The sequence below is a fragment of the Ranitomeya variabilis genome, chromosome 4 (genome assembly GCF_051348905.1).
Source record: "Ranitomeya variabilis isolate aRanVar5 chromosome 4, aRanVar5.hap1, whole genome shotgun sequence".
In the NCBI taxonomy this organism is placed as follows: domain Eukaryota; kingdom Metazoa; phylum Chordata; class Amphibia; order Anura; family Dendrobatidae; genus Ranitomeya; species Ranitomeya variabilis.
The window spans coordinates 628,814,454-628,839,449 of record NC_135235.1 but is presented as its reverse complement, the minus strand read 5'-3'; the positions used below and the strand labels follow the sequence as shown (position 1 = coordinate 628,839,449).

The following is a 24,996-nucleotide window of genomic DNA, read 5'->3' as shown; positions in this document are numbered from 1 at the left end:
TCTCTCTGACCGATCCTTCACTGTATGTTTTGCTGGTTCCTCCTCCTCTCGCCTTCCCCTTACTGTTGGGGTTCCTCAAGGATCAGTCCTAGGCCCCCTCCTCTTCTCTTTGTATACTGCCCCTATTGGACAAACAATCAGTAGATTTGGTTTCCAGTACCATCTCTATGCTGACGACACCCAATTATACACCTCTTCACCTGTTATCACGCCGACCTTTTTAGAAAACACCAGTGGTTGTCTTACCGCTGTCTCTAACATCATGTCCTCCCTCTATCTGAAACTGAACTTGTCAAAAACTGAACTCCTCGTGTTCTCTCCCTCTACTAACCTACCTTTGCCTGACATTGCCATCTCCGTGTGCGGTTCCACCATTACTCCAAAGCAACATGCCCGCTGCCTTGGGGTCATCCTTGATTCCGAGCTTTCATTCACCCCCACATCCGATCACTGGCTCGCTCTTCTTATCTGCATCTCAAAAACATTTCTAGAATTCGCCCTTTTCTTACTTTCGGTTCTGCAAAAACTCTTACTGTTTCACTTATTCATTCCCGTCTGGACTATTGTAACTCTCTACTAATCGGCCTCCCTCTTACCACACTCTCCCCGCTCCAATCTGTCCTGAATGCTGCAGCCAGGATCATATTCCTCACCAACCGTTACACCGATGCCTCTACCTTGTGCCAGTCATTACACTGGCTACCCATCCACTCCAGAATCCAGTACAAAACTACTACCCTCATCCACAAAGCACTCCATGGCTCAGCACCACCCTACATCTCCTCTCTGGTCTCAGTCTACCACCCTACCCGTGCCCTCCACTCCGCTAATGACCTCAGGTTAGCATCCTCAATAATCAGAACCTCCCACTCCCGTCTCCAAGACTTTACACGTGCTGCGCCGATTCTTTGGAATGCACTACCTAAGTTAATACGATTAATCCTCAATCCCCACAGTTTTAAGCGTTCCCTAAAAACTCATTTGCTCATATTGGCCTACCGCCTCAACGCATTAACCTAACGATCCCTGTGTGGCCTATCATTTAAAAAAAACAAACCCATAATCAGGTTCCTCGTATCATGTTCTCATACACTTTATACAGTTAATAGCCCTCTGTGTCTGTACTGTTACATACTTAGGCAGTTAACTGGTTCATGCAGCTTTACATGAACACCCGAGCCTTACACTATGGTTGGTCCGAATAACTAAAGCAATTGTTACCATCCACCTCTCGCGTCTCCCCTTTTCCTCATAGTTTGTAAGCTTGCGAGCAGGGCCCTCATTCCTCCTGGTATCTATTTTGAACTGTGATTTCTGTTATGCTGTAATGTCTATTGTCTGTACAAGTCCCCTCTATAATTTGTAAAGCGCTGCGGAATATGTTGGCGCTATATAAATAAAATTATTATTATTATTTAATATTACATGGGGTTGTCAAATCTTTATTATGCACTTAATCCACCAGAAGACCCTCGTTCTCTAAAATAAAAAAATAAAAAAGTAACAATATCCCATACCTTTCCGACGCTCAGTCACGTCCCACATTGTAAATCCATCTGAAGGGTTAAATAATTTTACAACCAGGAGCCTGCTAATGCAGCTGTGCTCCTGGCTGTAAAATCTGGGGAATGAATTGAATGCAGGGGAATGTAGCATCGTACACTTGCGGTGCTGCGCCCCCTGCTGGCATAAACTCATATGAACTCTAGCGTGGGAATTTTTATGAATATTTTCTCACGCTCGAGTTCACGCTGGGGGGCGTTATACACTTATTTCTCTGCGCCATTAAAAAGCGAGGAATAAGCTCCCTAACTGTTGCTGTTAAAAGGCGTATCGGCGGTCATTAAGGGGTTAGTCTACGTTCACATTTGCGTTGTGCGCCGCTGCGTCGGCGACACAACGCAAACAAAAACTCAACAAAACGCACGCTAAAACGCTGCGTTTTGCGACGCATGCGTCCTTTTTTGCCGAAAGTTGGACGCAAAAAAAATGCAACTTGTTGCGTTCTCTGCGCCCAACGCTTGCGGCCATGCGTCGCAAAACGCAGCACAACGCATGTCCATGCGCCCCCATGTTAAATATAGGGGCGCATGACGCATGCGGCGGCGCCCGACGCTGCGGCGCCGAACTCTAATGTGAACGTAGTCTTAGTTTAATTTTTTTGCGTGGCGGTGTGGTGACTGAAAAATAAAATTATTTTGATAGTTTTTTTTCCTCCTTATACCATTTACCACAAGGGTTACTTATTTTTATATGCGGAAAATAAGTATTTGATACACTGCCGATTTTGCAAGTTTTCTCCCCTGCAAAGAATGCAGAGGTCTGTAATTTTTTATCATAGGTACACTTCAACTGTGAGAAATAGAATCTTTAAAATAAAATCACATTGCATGATTTTATCATACTTATTTCATCCAATAAAATGCTAATTAATTATTTGATACAATAGAAAAACTGAACTTAATATTTGGAATTAGAACCGGCCATCGTCTGATTGCTTATACTATGCTGCAGTATATATTAGCTGAGCTTCACCAGAAGACCAAGATAGCAGTAGACCTGGCGCCCGATTGCCATAGAAGCACATTGGCGCCCCATCTATGGGTAATGGAAGCCGGTGGTGCACATGGGCAACTGCTTTATTTAAATGCCTTTGTCTAAGCGGCATATAAATGGTTAGTTAACAGCAGTGGTTGGAGCTCAGCTTGGCTGCTGTTAGAGAGACAAATGCTGGCTTTGTTGTGTAGCCAGCACTTATTGCTTGTGACAACAGCTCCACTTCTGTGCCTTTCTAACACTGCGACCTGAGCATTGACTTATGTACATAATTTTGCGCTAAGGGTATAATGATCCTGTTCCAGGACTGCCTGGTATTCCTGTTTAGTTATTGTACTTACTGTAATCACTACATTAGCGGCCTAAGCAGTTCCAGTCCTTGCGGGAAGCGAGAATTCTTCACATTTACTCATATCTCCAGAAATTGTATTCTTCCATGAAGTTCTTTATGATTTTCCATCTTCACCCCATTTAGATTCCTATAATATTTGATCCTCTCAGTGGAGATCTTCTATTTAAGAGAATTTTCCTTATTAAGTCGTCAAGGATGGATAAGGACAAGGACAAGATGGTGGAGAGGATAATACACCTCATCCTAGAGATTCTCTTCCGGCTTACTGGAGAGGTGAGAGATTCTTATGACGTCACATTACATCATTCTTATCTATAAAAATTTCAGATGGACAGAACTGGAGAGGTGAGGACTCTTGAAATGACTGTAGTGAGATTATATTAATTTATCTTTCCATAAACAGGATTACATAGTCGTGAAAAGGACCTCTTCTAGTGAGAGCTGTCAGGACCCTAGGTCTGAGGGATGGGGAAGAATCCTGAGACCAATCACGAAGCCTTCACCTCCACCTCACCCCCTGATGCATGAGGACATCAATGACCAGAAAATCCTAGAACTCACCTACAAGATGATTGAGCTGCTGACCGGAAAGGTGACACTGCTGGGAATGCTGGGACATAATACAGTAACGCTATGAATGGATTGGGGATGACAGTATCATTACATGTGTCAGGTTCCTGTAAGGTGTCAGGATGTCACCGTCTATTTCTCCATGGAGGAGTGGGAGTATTTAGAAGGACACAAAGATTTGTACAAGGACGTCATGATGGAGGATCCTCAGCCCCTCACATCACCAGGTAATAGAACTAAATACACGCGGCCAATAATTATCTGTATGTAAAGAATGAATTCAGTCTCTATGTGTTTCCTCCAGTTCTATCCAGTGAGACAACACCAGAGACATGTCCCCCTCTTCTTCCACAAGACTGTTCGGAAGAAAATGACATTGTTCCTCGGGATCTTCAGGTACATGGAGAGAAGGTGTCATGAAATATTCCCTATTATGTGTAGAAGACTGTGAAGGTCTTGTGTTTAGTCTTGTTTTATCCACCAGTATTGAGGCCAATTTATTATAGACATTGGCCCTTTTATGGAGCTTTCCTACACTGTGTGCAGAATTATTAGGCAAGTTGTATTTTGATCACATGATACTTTTTATACTTGTTGTCCTACTCCAAGCTGTTCAGGCTTGAGAGCCAACTACCAATTAAGTAAATCAGGTAATGTGCATCTCTGTAATGAGGAGGGGTGTTGTCTAATGACATCAAAACCCTATATAAGGTGTCCTTAATTATTAGGCAACTTCCTTTCCTTTGGCAAAATGGGTCAGAAAAGAGATTTGACTAGCTCTGAAAAGTCCAAAATTGTGAGATGCCTTGCAGAGGGATGCAGCAGTCTTGAAATTGGCAAACTTTTGAAGCCTGATCACCAAACAATCAAGCGTTTCATGGCAAATAGCCAACAGGCTCGCAAGAAGCGTGTTGGGCAAAAAAGGCGCAAAATAACTGCCCATGAATTGAAGAACATCAAGCGTGAAGCTGCCAAGATGCCATTTGCCACCAGTTTTGCCATATTTCAGAGCTGCAACGTTACTGGAGTAACAAAAAGCACAAGGTGTGCGATACTCAGGGACATGGCCAAGGTAAGGAAGGCTGAAAACCGACCACCTTTGAAACATAAGATAAAACGTCAAGACTGGGCCAAGAAATATCTTAAGACTGACTTTTCAAAGGTTTTATGGATTGATGAAATGAGAGTGACTCTTGATGGGCCAGATGGATGGGCCAGAGGCTGGATCAGTAAAGGGCAGAGAGCTCCACTCCGACTCAGATGCCAGCAAGGTGGAGGTGGGGTACTGGTATGGGCTGGTATCATCAAAGATGAACTTGTGGGGCCTTTTGGGGTTGAGGATGGAGTGAAGCTCAACTCCCAGACCTACTGCCAGTTTCTGAAAGACAACTTCTTCAAGCAGTGGTACAGGAAGAAGTCTGTATCGTTCAAGAAAAACATGATTTTCATGCAGGACAATGCTCCATCACATGCCTCCAACTACTCCACAGCATGGCTGGCTAGTAAAGGTCTCAAAGAAGAAAAAATAATGACATAGCCCCTTTGTTCACCTGATCTGAACCCCATAGAGAACCTGTGGTCCCTCATAAAATGTGAGATGTACAGGGAGGGAAAACGGTACACGTCTCGGAACAGTGTCTGGGAGGCTGTGGTGGCTGCTGCACGCAATGTTGATCGTACACAGATCAAGCAACTGACAGAATCTATGGATGAAAGGCTGTTGAGTGTCATCATAAAGAAAGGTGGCTATATATTGGTCACTAATTTTGGGGGGTTTTGTTTTTGCATGTCATAAATGTTTATTTCTAAATTTTGTGCAGTTATATTGGTTTACCTGGTGAAAATAAACAAGTGAGATGGGAATATATTTGGTTTTTATTAAGTTGCCTAATAATTCTGCACAGTAATAGTTACCTGCACAAACAGATAACCTCCTAAAATAGCCAAATCTAAAAAACCCCACTCCAACTTCCAAAAATATTAAGCTTTGATGTTTGAGTCTTTTGGGTTGATTGAGAACATAGTTGTTGATCTATAATAAAAATAATCCACTAAAATACAACTTGCCTAATAATTCTGCACACAGTGTATATGTAAATTAGACTTGAGCCAGCTACAGCATGAAATTAAGTGTGATCTCAGCGACTTCAAATGAGACATTAGTCATCAGTGCCAGATTAATCAGGGCCAGTATTTCAAAAACTACCAACCTTGTAGGATTTTTATGTACAATGGTGTTAAGAGTATTCTGTTAATATTGTGATTAAGGAAATGCATTCAATTAAGGCCCCTTTCACACATTTTTTGCCATCAGTCGCAATCCGTCGAATTTTGAAATTTTTTTTCTCAGACTTGTATTAGTGACGGATTGCAACAGAGGGCCTCAAGTTTCATCCGTCGTTCACCAGATCCGTCGAAAATTGTCCGGTGACCGGACAACGTTTGTGTACGTCGAAAAAACAGACAGCAACGGATCCGTCGCCGTCCGTTGTTTGCTAGAATGGAAGCCTATGGCACCGGATCCGGAAATGATAGAATCCGGCAATTGATTCCATTTTTTTGAACTGAGCATGCTCCCATCCAGTTAGTAGCCAGATCCGCTAGTCAGATCCTTCCAAAAAACGGATCTGTCACATCAGTTTTTCACTATCTGCGACGGATCCGTCGAGCTAACTGATTGTGACTGACGGCAAAAAACTGATGTGTGAAAGGGGCCTTAAGGAGATCCTGATTATGAAAACAGCTGGTTGAGAAAGATATCAAGCATCATTCTGATGAACACAAGGTGTTCAGTCTTACAAACTGAAGTTGAGTACAATACTGATGTCCAACTAATGTGTCGGAGTGCACTTGACGTTCATTAGACATTAATGGCACTTAATCTGTCTGTCTGCTGATACCAATAAAAGTAAAATTGATTGAGACATCAGTAGGTTAAGTGTTTTTGAATATCCATATTAAATCAGGAGCCCCATATAATGCTCCATACAGTTCATGATGGGCCCCATAAGATGCTCCATATTAAAATATGCCCCATATAATGCTGCATAAAAGGTTAATGATGGCCCCATAAGATGCTCCATATATTATGCTCCATATAATGCTGCACAAAGGTTGATGGCCCCATAAGATGCTCCATAGCATATTATGCCCCATATGCTGCTGTGATTAAAAAAAATAACATACCTCCTGAAATCCTGAAACACAAGTGTGTGTCCTAATATGCCTTAAAAAGCATAGGAAGATGATGTCACTGAGCGACGCTGGGCAACCTTCAAAACCTTACGTGGAGCAGAACAGAGGGCAGTGGACTAAGGTTTAGGAAGCAGAGCCTGGGACGTGTGTAACAGCACCGTGTCACAGTGGTAGTGTAGTCGTGGATTGCTTCCAAGAACATGACTATGATTTTTTTCTTCTCCGCTCTTTACAGTCCTCAGATCATTAACCTAACATCTCTGGGATGAGGTAAATGTGCTGATAAGAGAAAGTCAGATCCATGCTGTCGGCATGGGCCAATATTACTGTAGAATAATTTTATCACCTAATGGAATCTGTGACGCAATGAATTGCTGAGATTCTGAAGGCCAAAGAAGATTCAACGTACTATTAGATGAGTGGATCTAATAATTTGGCAATTCAGTGCATATTTTATACTTGGTTGAGATAACAAGATAAAGCTGATCATGGACTAGACTACATTTCTATTTATGCAGACTGTTAGTTACAATTAGGATCCAACAGCAGACCTTCAGCTCTGATAACTACTGCTGTAATTACATTTTTGGTAGTCATGCTCATTTATGATCTTTTCTGTTCTATGATATCCTTCTCCATCTGTGTATAACTTTTCCAATGTTTCAGGGTGAAGATCTGACTCGTATTAATACTACAGAGACATTTGTGATGAGTGATGAGCTGTGTAATGAGGAGATTCCTACAGATAACCGCACAGGTGAGTAGTGACCACTAAATGCAGAGAAGTCACTTAGTGTTCATTCAAGATACAGCAAAAAAGAGAAAAGACTAGACTAATGATGGTATGCACACCCGAAAATTAAAAAAAAAAAAAATTGGAAAACTTTTTTTATTACACTTCAAAAAAGACACAGATAAAACCATTTAAAAGGGCCTAAGATATAGGACCAAAAAGCGACACCCCTATATATCGCAAATATAGTATAGTGCAACCAAAGAAACGTTGTAGTTATAAACAAATATGCATAATATAATTGGCTGTACAGATATAAATAACAAAATATCTCTTGCTCATAGGCTAAATAAGTCAAGTCTCATTGTATTGAACCAAAACAAAAAGAATATCATACAACATAATGTGCTGCAAACATATACACACATAATTGAAACCCTATAAAATAGGCATGACTATAATGAGTAACAGTGTTATCTAAGCATGCTCAATGCCTAGAAAGCCCAAATACCAATATTCATATCACAATATTAGGCTTAAATGTAGGCACAGACCCCACAATGATATATACGGCTATACATTAACCCCTTCGCGCCATGCGCCGTACTAGTACTGCGCTGCCGGCACTGCATTTGTGCCAGCCGCAGTACTAGTACGGCGCACCGATCACCGCGGACTCACGCTGAGCGCCGCGGTGATCGGGTGTCAGCTGTATATGACAGCTGACACCCCGCAGCAATGCCCACGATTGGCGCTAGCGCCGATCGCGGGCATTTAACCCCTCTGATGCCGCTGTCAGTAGTGACAGCGGCATAGAGGGGGATCGCTCAGGGACGGGGGCTCCCTGCGCTCTCCCACCGTTGCCCCGGCGTTGCTCCGGTGATCCGGAAGGAGTCCTCGGATCCAAGATGGCCGCGGGACTCCTTCCGGGTCATGAAATGACCTGGCTAGCCGGCGCCTGCTGAGAGCAGGCGCCGGAAAGCCTCCTGAACTTGCCTGTCAGATCGCTGATCTGACAGAGTGCTATGCACACTGTCAGATCATCGATCTGATCTAATACAGTGATGTCCCACCCTGGGACAATAGTAGAAAGTAATAAAAAAAAAAAAATTCCCCAAATAAAGAAAAAAAAAAACATTTCCCAGTATATCCATTTATTTATGTAAATTAAAAAAAACGATAAAAGTACACATATTTGGTATCGCCGCGTCCGTAATGACCCGCTCTATAAAACTATCCCACTAGTTAACCCCTTCAGTGAACACTGCAAAAAATAAAAATAAAAAACAAGGCAAAAAACAACGCTTTATTATCATACAGGCGAACAAAAAGTGGAATAACACGCGATCAAAAAGATGGATATAAATAACCATGGTACCGCTGAAAACGTCATCTTGTCCCGCAAAAAAAAAGCCGCCATACAGCATCATCAGCAGAAAAGTAAAAAAGTTATAGCTCTCAGAATAAAGGGATGCAAAAACAATTATTTTTTTTTATATAAAATAGTTTTTATTGTGTAAAAGCGCCAAAACATAAAAAAATTACATAAATGAGGTATCGCTGTAATCGTACTGACCTGAAGAATAAAGCTGCTTTATCAATTTTACCACACGTGGAACGGTATAAACGCCCCCCCCCCCCCTAAAAGAATTTCAGGAATTGCTGGTTTTTGTTCATTCCGCCTCCCAAAAATCCGAATAAAAAGTGATCAAAAAATGTCATGTGCCCGAAAATGGTACCAATAAAAATGTCAACTCGTCCCGCAAAAAACAAGATCTCACATGACTCTGTGGGCCAAAATATGGATAAATTATAGCTCTCAAAATGTGGTGATTCAAAAACTATTTTTTGCAATAAAAAGCGTCTTTTAGTGTGTGATGGCTGCCAACCATAAAAATCCGCCAAAAAAACGCTATAAAAGTAAATCAACCCCCCCTTCATCACCTCCTTAGGGAAAAATAATAAAATTTTAAAAAATGTATTTCCATTTTCCCATTAGGGCTAGGGTTGGGGTTAGGGCTGGGGTTGGGGTTAGGGGTTCAGTTAGAATTGGGGAGTTTCCACTGTTTAGGCACATCAGGGACTCTCCAAACGCGACATGGCGTCCGATCTCAATTCCAGCCAATTCTGCTTTGAAAAACTAAAACAGTGCTCCTTCCCTTCCGAGTTCTCCTGTGCGCCCAAATAGTGGTCCCCCCCAACATATGGGGTATCAGCATTCTCAGGACAAGTTGGACAACAACTTTTGTGGTTCAATTTCTCCTGATGCCCTTGGGAAAATAAACTGTGGGGGCTAAAATATCATTTTCGTGGGAAAAAAAATATTTTTTATTTTCACGGCTCTGCGTTATAAACTGTAGTGAAACACTTGTTTGTTCAAAGTTCTCACAGCACATCTAGATAAGTTCCTTGGGGGGGTCTAGTTTCCAATATGGGGTCACTTGTGGGGGGTTTCTACTGTTTAGGTACATCAGGGGCTCTGCAAATGCAACATGACGCCTGCAGACCAATCCATCTAAGTCTGCATTTCAAACGGCGCTCCTTCCCTTCCGAGCTCTGCCGTGCACCCAAACAGTGGTTCCCCCCAATATATGGGGTATCAGCGTACTCAGGACAAATTGGACAATAACTTTTGTGGTCTAATTTCTCCTGTTACCCTTGGGAAAAAAAAATTGCGGGCTAAAACATCATTTTGTGGAAAGAAAAAATTATTTTTTAATTTTCACAGCGCTACATTCTAAACTTCAGTGAAACAATTGGGGGTTAAAAGTGCTCACCACACATCTAGATAAGTTCCTTAGGGGGTCTTCTTTCCAAAATGGTGTCACTTGTGGGGGGTTTCCACTGTTTAGGCACGTCAGGGGCTCTCCAATCGCGACATGGGTTCCGATCTCAATTCCAGCAAATCTTGCATTGAAAAGTCAAATGGCGCTCCTTCCCTTCCGAGCTCTGCCATGTGCCCAATCAATGGTTTACCCCAACATGTGGGGTATCAGCGTACTCAGGACAAATTGTACAACGACTTTTGTGGTCCAATTTCTCCTGTTACCCTTGGTAAAATAAAACAAATTGGATCTGAAGTAAAACTTTTGTGAAAAAAAAGTTAAATGTTCAATTTTTTTTAACATTCCAAAAATTCCTGTGAAGCACCTGAAGGGTTAATAAACTTTTTGAATGTGGTTTTGAGTACCTTGAGGGGTGCAGTTTTTAGAATGGTGTCACTTTTGGGCATTTTCTGTCATAGAAAGTCACTTCAAAGTCACTTCAAGTGTGAGGTGGTCCGTAAAAAAAATGGTTTTGCAAATTTTGTTGCAAAAATGAGAAATCGCTGGTCAACTTTTAACCCTTATAACTCCCTAACAAAAAAAAAATATGTTTCCAAAATTGTGCTGATGTAAAGCAGACTGTTTATTAACTATATTATGTGATATAACTCTCTAAGGGCATAAAAACTAAAAGTTTGAAAATTGCTAAATTTTCATAATTTTCGACAAATTTTTGTTTTTTTCACAAATAAATGCAAGTCATATTGAAGAAGTTTTACCACTATCATGAAGTACAATATGTCACGAGAAAACAATGTCAGAATCACCAGGATCCGTTGAAGCGTTTCAGAGTTATGACCTCATAAAGTGACAGTGGTCAGAATTGTAAAAATTGGCCCTGTCGCTTAGGTGAAAACAGGCTTCGGGGTGAAGGGGTTAAATAACAGTATTGTCTGAGCATGCTAGGTACCTGGAAAGCCTAAGTCCCAATGTGCACATCACAATATTAGGCTGAAACATAAGCATAAACCCCACAAAGATGTATGTCCAAATACCTATGTGGACCTGGTCCAACAAAAATAAGCAGCAATTGATGACAAATGACGCGCAATTGCGCCTGGAGAAAGCAAGGTGGAGAGAAATAAGCCCACTCTAGGTGGATAAATACCACTCGAGCTCCGGGGGAGTGCAGCGGATTGAGGTGCCCAGGAGAGACAAGCAACAAGAATAAGGGGTGAGGCAAGAGCCCCACGCGTATCGCTGCAACAGCAGCTTTGTCAGGGGGAAGTCATTCATTGACTTCTATAGTTATGTGTTAAAATTTTTAGGGTATAGCACAGTTTTTTCTCTTTCATAAATATGGATTGTATGCCAAATGATTGAATGTTTAACCCCTTAGCATATAAATAAGTGAATAAAAGCACTGCATTGAAGTTGGCAACTGTATAGGGGGATCCAGAGTGGTTGATGCTGGCTGTATTGCATATTACTTTACTGGCATCTGTGTCTATCAATCGCGACCAGAGATGAGCTCTGATCGCTGCTGTTAACTATTTAGATACTGCTGTCAATATTTGGTATCCGTATTTAAATGGAATGGTTGTCAGTGCATGTGCTCCACGGCTTCAATCTGCCAACTGTGACACATTAATGACTTACCATGGCAGCCGGTCCCTGATACAGCTATTTTAGTATACCTTGCTATTGAAGTATATGGAATAAGGGATCAAAGAATCTTAGGTTTATGTCCACTCATTGGATTAACATCTCCTACAAAAAATACAAAATTAATTATCCTAACATGATAAATAGAAAAAATAACATCATAAGAACCACGAATAGTTATCAATAAAAATATCAGCTCAGCTTGCAAAACGACAAGCCCCCCCACAGCCCGATCAATGGAAGAATAAAAACGTTACAGATCTCGGAAAATGGTGACACAAACCAAAATTTAGTTATTTTTTTTATTTCATGAGTTAAATAAAAAAAAATGCAAGCTTGATAATGCCATAATTATTCTGACATGGAGCATCATGTTTTCAGATTGTCTTTACCACACAATGAATGCAATAAAAATAAAACCCCAAAAAACAATGGCAGAATTGTTTTTTTTTTTCCACCAGCTCATCCCAAATGGATTTTTTTTTCTGATTTTTTTTTATTACATTGACACCATTTATTTGGCCACATATCCAAAACTACAACTTGTTCCCGCAAAAACATGCCCCTTGTATGGCTATGTCACGCTAGATAAAAACAATTTGACTCTTGGAAGAATGAGAGGAGAAGATGAAAAGGCAAAAAAAGTCTGAATAATAAAAAAAAAAAGGTTTCTGTATACTGCAATCAGGTCTGCCTCCGAGCTATGCCAATCCATCAGTCTTTTTGGGTTGATGGCTACCTCCCCATTTCCATAAGAGATGCCATTCCATGCATTGCGTTCTGATCTCGTTCCAATTTATACGGCCGTCTGACTGTGCCTTTTTTCTGTGCACTCTGTGTCTATGCAGTACCCTGCCTGACCGATTTATATCTTCTGCCATCTACTTCGGTAAAGCTACTTGTGTGTTTTTACTTAATTGTTACCTGATTTCTGTTAGAGTTACGCCCATGAAGGGATGTCTGTGTACCTTGTGTGTTGGGTGTACAGAATTTCTCACTGGCTGAGAGTCAAATCATGTATAGTTTTTCTAGTGAAGAAGTACACAGTAAAACTTTGCTATGTCAACTCATTGCTGATTTAATTATGGCTCACAGAGGAGTTGTTGGGTTTTCATTTATCTAATCCATATCCTCTGTAACAAGCAGATTTTCGGAGGTCAGGTACCTTTATAAGCTGGAGTAGATTTCTGCTTTATTTACACCACTTTCTGGCATAGAGTATGGCCACACTCACCTACTTAGCCACACCCACAATAAAATAAAACAAAGATTCATATTGAAAATCGTTCTTGATTTTTTAGGAATATCAAATTTTTTTTATTTATTTTTTTTAAATCACCCTGCCCTAATTAAATCATAAGCTTCATCTCTTTGGTCTCTGAGAGTAAGTTTTTGCAGACATTGATCACCATCTTCTTTCATGGATCATTGGCTGGGCTGTTCTTTACCTTCCTTTTCCTCTGAATGCTATCTGAGGAGACAAGATGGTGAAATTTCTATTTCTGGTGTCAGTGGAGACAAGTTAGATTGAGTAGGTGTGAGGAATCGCTGAGATAGAGAAGACGGTGAAAGCAGAATCCTCATTGAGGTGACCAGGACATGGGAGGGTGGGCAGGGACTGCCAGACCCTTACCAGCTTTCTTTTTGGGCTTTGGAGCTGCTTTGCTACTACTCAGGTTTTCTCCTTGGGCAGTCCTTGAAGACATGGACTGCCAAGCCATAGATGTTGCGCATGGTCTTCAGGCATTGTTTGGTTCCATAGGGTACTGTCACACAGTCACACTTTGATCGCTACGACGGTACGATTCGTGACGTTCTAGCGATATCGTTACGATATCGCAGTGTCTGACACGCAGCAGCGATCAGGGATCCTGCTGAGAATCGTACGTCGTAGCAGATCGTTTGGAACTTTCTTTCGTCGCTTGATCACCCGCTGACATTGCTGGATCGTTGTGTGTGACAGCGATCCAGCGATGTGTTCGCTTGTAACCAGGGTAAACATTGGGTAACTAAGCGCAGGGCCGCGCTTAGTAACCCGATGTTTACCCTGGTTACCAGCGTAAACGTAAAAAAAACAAACAGTACATACTTACATTCCGGTGTCTGTCCCCGGTGTCTCAGCTTCTCTGCACTGTGAGCACCTGCCGGCCGGAAAGCGAGCACAGCGGTGACGTCTGACGTCACCGCTGTGCTTTCCGGCTATGGCGCTTACACAGTGGAGAGAAGCAGAACGCCGGGGGACAGACACCGGAATGTAAGTATGTACTGTTTGTTTTTTTTACGTTTACGCTGGTAACCAGGGTAAACATCGGGTTACTAAGCGCGGCCCTGCGCTTAGTAACCCGATGTTTACCCTGGTTACCCGGGGACTTCGGCATCGCTCCAGCGCCGTGATTGCAACGTGTGACCGCAGTCTACGACGCTGGAGCGATAATCATACGATCGCTGCAACGTCACGGATCGTGCCGTCGTAGCGATCAAAATTGCACTGTGTGACAGTACCCATAGCCCGTGACACAGCAAATCTTCTAGAAATCCTCCTTCACTTCAGTGAATTCTGTAAACAGAGCATCGCATTTGCAGATTCAGTGCGCCATTCTGTATTTTCCTGCACAGGATTCTCATTTCCCTGCCTTCTCTCTACTGTTCAACTTGTTGTGGGAAGTACACAGTGAAAGAATTCTATTGTTTAGGTGAAGCGTCATAATAAAAATCTAATAAAAGTGTAAAATACTGGTAAATTTCAGATAGTTCTCTAAATGCTAGTTACAGATGAGCGAATAAGTGAGTGAAATTGAATTCTACTCAAATTTTACAAAATTCCATATTCACCAAACTGCCATTATCGATCGCAGCATTTAAAAGGCAGGTAGAGGGAGTGGGCTCCTTCTGCACTCCGGTCGGCACCCCGTGATTTCGTGGTGATGGCCCGACTATGGTGACCTGATGCTGTCATGATGACATCTGGGTCTCCATTCTCTAGGAAGTTATTCTGTGCTGATGTTCCCTTTTAAAAGATGCGGCACCACAGATAGAAGCAGGGTGCAGACGCTGCGCTCGCCTCTCCCACAGCTTCAATTACAATGGCGATGCAGAAAACTATGATAAGTAGCTAGGGCTGCCCCCTGATGACATACCAGGAAAGGCTATAGATGCTACAGGGAAGTAAGTGCAGCACCAACCTCCTGTGAATTCCTGTCTTATACTCCTCCAAAATGTAACGTCTCAGGCCGTGAGGTTAAAAATAAAAAACAACTCATTTAGAGATTAGTTGAATAGGGAGAGTTGAAGGGAATTTTATAATAAAGCTAATTACAAAAGTGGTTGGGGTATAAAGATAGATATTTAGAAATAACATTTTATGTGTCCGACCAACCCTTTAAAGAAGGGGAGGTTATTTGACGTTGTGGTGATCATCAGTCATTTACAATCATCTGAAGGTGCAGAAGAAAAAACTAAAAAAAAACTGACTATATGGTCCAAAACACAATAATTTTATTATTACATAATTCAGATAAGAACAAATTCAGGTGAAGAATAAATTCAGGTAAAAAATAGTACAGACCGCAATGCAAAAGGTATAAAATTATACAGAAGGGACGCACACCCAGGGGTAAAGCAAAAATAGAGCTGGGTAAAAGATAACACAACAATGTATATGGTATGTGGGTCAAAAGAAAATATATCATATATACATACAAAAATCACTGAGCAAAATCCTAAAATTATTGATCATGTAAAAAATAAATACATAAATGAAAATGCTGGTGCAGTATAACAAAAAGTGTTACCCTGGCATGGAAAGCAAGGATATAAATATATACCAAATAAAGGTAAAAAATTAGCAGCAAAAAAAAAATGTGTAACACACGTGATGCTAAGAAAATGGGGTCAAAAAGGTGTGATTGTGTTAAAAATTAGTGATTAGAACATCAAGTAATGGCATAGGATAAGTGTAAATTGAAAAGAGTGGAAGATCACATTATTAGTGTAAAATAATTGATCCAAAGTGGGAAATCACTCACAGTGAAACTGCAGATCCCTGGCTCCTGGATGGCGTCCTCCCCAACACGCATTTCAGCACTTTGCCTTCGTCGGGGACCCCTTTAAAGTCGGTTAAATCAAATTGCTCTGGTATGCAAAAATTAAGTCCCTTGGATAACATAGAAATGTGGTCAGCTGTTAAAGTTCTCTTTGACAGATTCAAAATTTGCAGATCATCCTTGGTCTCTGTTATTTCCTCCAGGACACTTGTTTGCTTTTTTAATTGGATTTGTGATTTCTGCCCCCTCTTCTTGTCTTCTTTCTAAAGTGATAGATGGTCCTGCGTTTTCTAATGAAAGGTCTGTATGATCTTCTGCAGCGCTAGAGTCAGAGTCTGTGATCCAACCATCAGCAATTGATTTTTCATAATTTAGATTAAAATGTTCGTTTTTTATTAGTGTTCCAGGAAAAAATGTGGCCCATATCATAATCGTTTTTATCACGTAAAAATTTTTCTTTATTTCTTCTGTTTCGTTTCTATTTGGATCAAGATCAATTTTCTTTCTAATGTTTTCAGAAAATTTTTATTTTCACTAAGGCGGGTAGATAATTCTGTTTTCTCCTTTTCTAGTTGTTCACATAATAGGGCATATTCTTTCTCATTCTTGCATGTAACTAGTTGCAAATTATGTGAACATTGTAAATGGATTTGTTTGCACTCTTTCAGGAACTGGGGGTCATCTTTAAATTGCGATATCTCTGCTATTTTTTTTTTTTTTTTTTGACAACCAAAGAGTGGGTGGGAGGTTGGCCACCATATTTCCACCCTAGGGTGTGGTTTAGTGCTAAAATAGCTGGCCTCCAGAGGCAGTCATTGTTCAGTAGGGCTGGAGAGAGGAACTCCAGCAGTTTGTGTCCTAAGGAGGAAAGACTGAACCTGTTCTATCCCTGTATTTCTCCAGAGAGGGCAGCTCCCCGTAGATGTCTGGACTGTGGTACAGCATTTTGTTTTGTTTTTTCTGCTTTCCCATTTTGCCCGACGGGCTGTGTTTATTTTTCCCTTCATGATGGTTTATGTCAATATAATAGACCAACATTAGCGTTAAAGACAGTTTTCCTGTTTTCTACCTCTGTGTATTGCTGAGTGAGCAGAACTACCACAGGTGGTAGAATGCTGGCAACATTCTGGGAACGCAAGTAGCAGTTGTGGACAAACCACATGTCCTGGGTAAAGGCGGCTACAAGCCATGAGACAAAATGTCAGGCGGTATGGAGCACCTGATTAAGCATCTGGTGAACTCACAGCAGTAGCAACAGCTGGCACATCAGGGGACAAGTAAGCTGCTTATCCAACAGATACAACAGCAGCAGCTCCAACAGCAGCAGCACCAAGTACACCAGTTCCAACAACAGCAGCAGCAGCTGGGGTCGGGGGGTGGTGCATCTCCATACTGGGGTATCCAGCAGGAACTCGAGTCTCTAAAGAGGGGTAGTATATCCACCACTGGGACGAGTCCTAGATCCAAAGGGGTCCCTGAGCGGTTGCCAAGGGCTGTTGGTAAAGACTTGCTCTGTTGGAAATGTCACGGTCTGGGACATAGCTTCCCGTTGTCCTTTGAGGAGATGCACTAGGCAGGCGCTGCTCGTACTATGCTTATCCCACTTGCAGTGTGGACTATCGGCCCAGAGAGGGGCAGGAGTCATGTCTCGTGACCATAAATGGGGTGCTTGGTGTCAGTACTATTGGACTCAGGTAGTTTGTTAACCCTGATAAGAGCCACACTCCCCCACCAGTTGATCCCAGGGATACACGTGGTCGTCTGCTGTATCCATGGGGATGCCAAGGACTATCCCGTTGCCAGTGTGTCTATAAAAACTAACTGTGGGGCTGAGACCCATGAGGTCGCGGTGGTAAAGGACTTGCTACACCCCGTGATAATAGGGCGGGACTTACTTTGTTCTGGGGCTTATGGCGGAAGGCGAGGATATCAAGTGTCTCAGACAGGTGCCAGCTCAACCCTGATGAAACCCCATCTCAGTCAGATGTGGATGAGTTCCCCTTGTGTGTCCTTGCTGGTGACTAGGACAAGACGGTGACTAGTGAGGCCAAGATTTCTGAACTGGGGGTTTCTGGGAGAAATTTTGGGACTGCTCAAATGCGGATTCTTACCCTACAAGGGGCATTTGAAAATGTGACTGTGATAAATGGGGTTGCCCAAGAGCCAAGGGCCAACACCTGATTCCCTTATTTTGCAGTGAATGAGGAATTGCTTTATTGGGTCACGAAACAGCGAGGGGAAGTATTAGAGCAGCTGTTTGTTCCGGGACCCTATACCCGTAGGGTATTAAACCTGGCCATTTCGCATGTCTTGGGGTGGCATCTGAGCATAGATAAAACCCAAGAACTGTTCCTTCAAAGGCTCTACTGGCCTGGTGTCACCAGGAGATTGTGTTGGTCCTGTCCAAGATGTTTGTTAACTGCTCCTGTTTTCCACTTCCGCAGTCCCCTAGTTCTTTTACCCATTATAGAGGTCCCATTTGATCGGATTTCCATGGACCTTGTAGGACCATTTTTAGTTAAATCCGCCAGAGGCCACCAATACATCTTTGTGGTCATGGACTATACAACACTGTACCTGGAGGCGCTACCACTGAGGAACTCCTCAGCCAGGTGTATAGCCCGAGAGGTAGTCCATATTTTCTCCTGGACTGGCATGCCCAGGGAGATTCTGATGGACCATGGAACACCGGTCATGTCCAAGGTAATGAGAGAGTTATCTAAAACCCTCCAGATTACCCAACTCGACTTCTGTGTACCATCCGCAGATGGACTCATGGAAAAGTTCAACAAGACCTTGAAGTCTATGCTGAAAAAGGTCATGGAGAAGGATGGCCGGGACTGGGATTGCCTGTAACTGTACCTACTGCTCTCCATTAGAGAAGTACCACAGGCCTCTATAGGGTTTTCGCCGTTCGAGCTGCTATATGGATGGCACCCCCTGGGAATTCAGGACATTGCACAGGAGACATGGGAAGCGGAGGTAACACCCCATTGAAACTATATCGAACATGTGGCCCAGATGCACGACAGGATTGTGTGAGTCGATTGTGAGGGAGAACCTCCTTCAAGCACAAGAGGCCCAGGCAAGGGTTTACAATCAGTCGGCGAGACTGAGACAGTTTAGCCCTGGAAAGGGCTGGTGTTGATCCCCACGGTGGAAAGTAAGTTCCAGGCCAAGTAGCAAGAGCCATATGAAGTGGTTGAAAAATTGAGTGATGTCAACTACAAGGGCCACCAGCCAGAGAGTAGAAAACCGTACCACATGTTCCACATCAACCTGCTCAAACTGGCGAGACAGGGAACCGGTGGAAGCTACATGCCTGGGGGGCGGTCCTGAAGCCAGGGTCGAGGATGTCACAGTGGCAGAGACCCCATCTCCGGCCCAGAAACAACAGTGCCGTGAGATACTTCAGGGGAGCCGGGATCTGTTTACTGAGTGACCAGGATGTACACAGGTTGTGGAGCACGAAATCCTGACTGAACCACGTGTGAGAGTGAACCAAAAGCTGTATCAGATTCCTGAAGCCCGCCACAAGGGGATCTCCAAGGAGGTGAGGAGAATGTTGAGCCTGGGCTTCATCGAGGAGTCAAACAGCAGCTGGTTCAGCCCTATCGCCCTTGTGCCGAAGCCGGATGGACAGTGCTGCTTCTGTAACCACTACAGGAAGCTAAATGAGATGTCCAAGTTCGACGCAAATCCGATGCCCTGGGTCAATGAGCTCATTGAGAGGCTAGGGCCTTCCAGATATATTACCACCCTGGGCCTAACAAAAGGGTACTGGCAAATTCCCCTGTTCCCAAGTGCCAAGGAGAAGACTGCCTTCTCTACACCTGACTGGTGCTTTCAGTATAACCGGATGCCATAAGGACTACAAGGAGCCCCAGCTACTTTCCAGAGGGCCATGGACCGAATCCTAGCCTCACTAAAAGTATGCCGCTGCTTATCTGGACGACATTGTGATCTTCAGCCCTGATTGGGGAAGGCACCTGCAGAAGGTCCAGGTGGTACTGGATGCACTGAGATAGGCAGGGTTTACCATAAATCCAAAGAATTGCGCCCTGGGGAAAGAAGTGGCAAAATACTTACCCAGGTGACTAGATGGTTTTTAGCACTCCAGGACTTTAATTTTCATGTCTAGCACAGGCCAGGGAAGCTGCATGGTAACACAGATGCCCTGTCCAGACTCCCTTGTTTAGCGAGTGAAGGTGCCAAAACTCCCGACTTTGGGCAGAAAGGGTGAATATGTGACAGTCACTGGTAAGGTGCTGGAGGGGAGATATGTATAGCTGCGGTTAATGGCTTCAGTGATATAAAACCTATTATATTATTATATAAGACCCAGAAGTTTTTCTCTAGCACATTAAATGCTGCTAGGGGTAAACAGACAATTTGTTTAAAGGGCTGGGTTTTTTGTGGACAACCATAGAGCGAGTGGGAGGTTGTCTACCTTATCTCCACCCCAGGGTGTTGTCTGGGGCTTAAACAGCTGCCTCCAAAGGCAGTCATTGTTCAGTAGGCCTGGAGAAAGGAACTTCAGCGGTTTGTGTCCTGAGGAGGAAAGAATGAACCTGTGCTATACCTGTATTTCTCCAGAGTGGGCAGCTCCCCTCAAATGTGTGGACTATGTTACAGCATTTTTATTTTTGCTTTCCTGTTGGTTTATGCCATCTATATAATAAACCAACAGAAGATTTAAAGAGACAGTGTTCCTGTTTTATAACCTCTGTATACCGCTGAGTGAGCTGATCTACCACAACCCCTTTTTTTATTAAAAAAACAGATGTGGCTTTCAGGACCATTATTACTTTACATGGTCTAAACAGGTTTTTAGTTCATTGTCCCTTCAAGATGAAATCAGTAAAGACTGTCATAAGACTTTAATTTCTAGACTGCTACATGGTGGTATTAGATCTAAAAGACTCATACTACCATGTTCCTATACATGCAGATCACCAAAAATTCCTGAGTGGCTCTATCCACAAAAGTTAAGACCTTTCCAGTTCAGAGCCTTACCCTTTGGTCTGTCCATGGCACCAAGGGTTTTTACCATAATTGTTGTGGAGATGACAGATCATCTTTGGGAGCAAGATACACTGATCATTTCGTATCTGGATGATTTTTTTGGTTGTGGGAAGGTCAGTGGAGCACTGCAACACTCATCCTGTAAAAGTCAGGTATTTTAGCAGACTTGGGTTAGTTACGGAATCTGGAAAAATCAAGTCTAAGGCTAGGGTCACATTGCGTTATGTGACCGCGTTTAACGGACTACGTTACACCGCGGCATAACGCGGTGTTAACGTAGTCCGTTAACGCCGCCATAGCCTGTAATGGTGAACACGTCGCTAGCGCCCACCCACATTGGGCGTGCGCTAGCGATGTGCCGTCATTTGAGTGACGGACCTCGGACGCTGCTTGCAGCGTCCGCGGCGCGCCCGAGGTCCGTTCCTCGCTAGTGCAGATCGGGGATCTGCGCTAGCGGGGATGCCGAACGCGGACCCTAGAGAAGCATTGCGTTAGCGCAATCCAGCGTAGATAAATAGAAAAAAGCGAAAATTTCCAGCTTGCTCTTAGTAAAATATAAATTTTTAATCTTGGATAAAGACTGCTTGTCAGTCGAAACGCGTCGCTCACCCTCAGGGGTTCATGGTGGGTCCACGGAGCTTGTACTGTCATTTTAACTTATTGGATTAAAAATTTATATTTTACTAAGAGCAAGCTGGAAATTTTCGCTTTTTTCTATTTATCTACGCTCCATTGGGACTGCTTCCGTGCTTCTCTCCAGGATCAGTGGGCTGGCTCCCCAGTTCTTTCCTTTCCGTTAGCGCAATCCGCTAGCGCTATGCGCTTAACGGATTGCCCTAACGCAATGTGACCCTAGCCTAAGGGGTTCAAACCTTTCTAGGTCTTTCTATTGGACTTGACAAGTCAGATGTGTTTTCTACCGGTGGAAAAGAAGCATAAAGTAATGTTTTTAGTTTACTCAGCAGTAACCAAACCGGTTATGCCTGTCTGAAATCCTGACCTCTTGCGTTCCAGCAGTATTATGGCCTAATTCCATTCTCCTCTACTACAGTGGGAGGTGTTGAGGGAATAAGAGCAGCTAGGAGGGTGTTTAGAAGGAAGCATAAACATTTCCTCAATAACGACAGACGCTCTTATGGTGGTTAAACAAAAAATCTGTCAGCAGAAGTCTTGTTAAATCAGCAACAATATAACTACGGATGCAAGGATAACTGGATTTGGGGGGACTTTGTAGTCCAGGGCGTGTGGTAAAAGCAGAAGAATAGGAGTTTATCCAACATGAGGGAATTATTAGCTGTGAGTAAGGCATGAGAATAATTTCTCCTTATTCTTCAAGGCTGTCATGTTCGCATACTGTAGGACATTCGAGTGACTGTTTCACATATAAACCATCAACAAGGAACAAGATCTCGCTCCTTGATGGAGACTGCTGGGGACATTTTTCGGAGGGTGGAAATCACCTCCCTTCCCTGACTGCATTACACATAAAGGGGAGGGAAAACAAAATCCAGTTTCCCATTCATTTCTCTCTCCTCTGATATGATCTAGCATACCACAGGAGAGAGAAATGGGGTCCCCTGAGCCCTCCCCCTCCACCACCCTGGTACCTCCGGTATCCCTGTAACCTCCGGCTCTGTCTCCTGGCCCCCGGTGTCTTCTACCTGGAAGAAAATGGTGAGCACAGTGTGCCCGCCGAGATCTGCTGGCCGGCACCAGGCAACAATAGATTTTTCCTATTGTTTCATTTTAATTATTATTATATATTTTTGGAGCGCCATTTATTCCATGGCGCTTTACATGTGAAAAGGGGGCAAGTATAGACAAATACAATAAACATGAGCTAAAAAACAAAGCACTAACAGGTACAGAAGGAGGGAGGACCCTGCCCGCGAGGGCTCACAGTCTGCAGGGGATGGGTGAGTATACACTAGGAGAAGGTAGAGCTGGTTGTGTGGCGGTTCAGTAGGTTGAGGATCACTGCAGGCTGTAGGTTTGTCGGAAGAGGTGAGTCTTCAGGTTCTTTTTGAAGGTTTCTATCGTCAGTCAGTCTGATGAGTTGGGGTAGGCAGTTCCACAGTATGGGAGAAAGAGATCTTGTGAGGATCGAAGATTGCGTGTAGGTAAGTATTGGGAGACCATGTCGCAGATGTATGGAGGAGGCTGGTTGTGGATTGCTCTGTGTGTCATAGTAAGGGTTTTGAACTGGCGTCTCTGGAAGATAGGAAGCCAGTGAAGCGCTTGGCATAGGGGAGATGCTGGGGAATAGCGGGGAGACAGGTAGATAAGTCGGGCAGCAGAGTGTAGGTTGGGTTGGAGTGGTGCCAGAGTGCTAGAGGGGAGGCCAGAGAGTAGGAGGTTGCAGTATTTTAATCACTGTAACAGACCCTATCGCAGTGATCAAAATAAAAAAATAGTAAATCTAACCCCCTTTTGTCATCCCTTTAGTTAGGTAAAAATAATAAAATAAAAAATGTATTTTTTTCCGTTAGGGTTGGTGTTAGAGCTAGGGTTAGGGTTGGTCTAGGGTTAGGGTTGGGGTTAGTGTTGTGTTGGCGTTAGGGTTGTGTTGGGGTTAGTGTTGTGTTAGGGTTGTGGTGCTGGGGTTAGGGTTGTGGTGTCGGGGTTAGGATTATGGTTGTGGCTATGATTAGGGTTGGGGATAATGCTGTGTTAGGGTTGGAGTTAGAATTGCGGGGGTTCTACTCTTTAGGTACATCAGGGGGTCTCCAAAAGCAACATGGCGCCCGCCATTGATTCCAGCCAGTTTGGTGTTCAAAAAGTCAAACGGTGCTCCCTCCTTTCTGAGCCCTGCCATGCGCCCAAACAGTGTCTTTTTCCCCACATACAGGGTATCTGTGAACTCGGGAGAAATTGCACAACAAATTTTGTGGTCCATTTTCTCCTGTTACCCTTGTCAAAATAAAAAAGTTTGGGTCTAAAGTAAATTTTTAGTGAAAAATGTTAATTTTTTCATTCCACATAGCTTTAGTTCTCGGGAAGCACCTGAAGGGTTAATAAACTTCTTGAGTGTGGTTTTGAGCACCTTGAGAGGTGCAGTTTTTAGAATGGTGTCAATTTTGGGTATTTTCTGTTATATTGACCCCCCCAAACTCACTTCAAATGTAAGGTGGTCCCTAAAAAAATGGTTTTGTTAATTTTGTTGGAAAAATGAGAAATTGCTGGTCAACTTTTCACCCTTATAACGTCCTAACAAAAAAATATTGCTTCCAAAATTGTGCTGATGTAAAGTTGACATGTGGTGAATGTTATTTATTAATTATTTTGTGTGACATGGCTTCCTGATTTAAGGGCACAAAAATTAAGTTTGAAAATTGCAAAATTTTCAAAATTTTTGCCAAATTTCCATTTTTTTCATAAATAAACGCAAGCGATATTAAATAAATTTTACCACTAACATGAAGTAAAATATGTCACAAAAAAAAACTGTTTCAGAAACAGTGGAATCTGTTGCAGCGTTCCATAGCTATAACCTCATAAAGTGACTGTGGTCTGAATTGTAAAAATTGGCCCGGTCATTAAGTGCAAAATTGGCTCTGTCACTAAGGGGTTATATCAGCATAATTTTTTAAACATAATTTTTTGTTGTTAGGAAATTATAGGGGTTAAAAGTTGACCAGTAGTTTCTAATTTTCCAACAAAATTTACAAAACCATTTTTTTTTAGGGACCACATCACATTTGAAGAGACTTCGGGTATTTTCTGTCATATAGGCCCCTCAGTGACATCATTCTAAAAACTACCCCCCTCAAGGTGCTCAAAACCACATTCAAGAAGTTTATTAACCCTTCAGATGTGGAAGGAAAAAATGAATATTTCACTATTTTTCACAAACATTATAATTTAGACCTAAATTTCTTTCTTTAACCCCTTCCCGACCTGTGACGCCACGTAGGCGTCAGGAAAGTCGGTGCCAATCCGACCTGTGACGCCTATGTGGCGTCATGGAGGGATCGCGTCCCTGCAGATCTTCTTATGTCCAATCTTTATTGTGGCATATTGACAATAGTAGGTATGGTCAGGGAGAAATGTACTGACACAAGACGACGGCCGTTTCGCGCTCCTGCGCTTCCA

The 24,996-nt window shown here is 42.9% G+C and overlaps 1 protein-coding gene across 2 annotated transcripts in view; it reads left to right on the top strand.

Moving 5' to 3' along the window:
- Nucleotides 1-24,996, top strand: part of LOC143767205 (uncharacterized) — a 93,019-nt gene that overhangs the window by 18,818 nt on the left and 49,205 nt on the right. For both annotated transcript variants that reach the window (XM_077255339.1, XM_077255338.1), the window contains exons 2-6: nt 3,032-3,181; nt 3,312-3,500; nt 3,582-3,705; nt 3,783-3,874; nt 7,340-7,430. In XM_077255339.1, coding sequence (XP_077111454.1) covers nt 3,104-3,181; nt 3,312-3,500; nt 3,582-3,705; nt 3,783-3,874; nt 7,340-7,430 — 574 coding nt within the window. In that variant the 5' untranslated portion in view covers nt 3,032-3,103. The remainder of the gene's footprint in view (nt 1-3,031; nt 3,182-3,311; nt 3,501-3,581; nt 3,706-3,782; nt 3,875-7,339; nt 7,431-24,996) is intronic.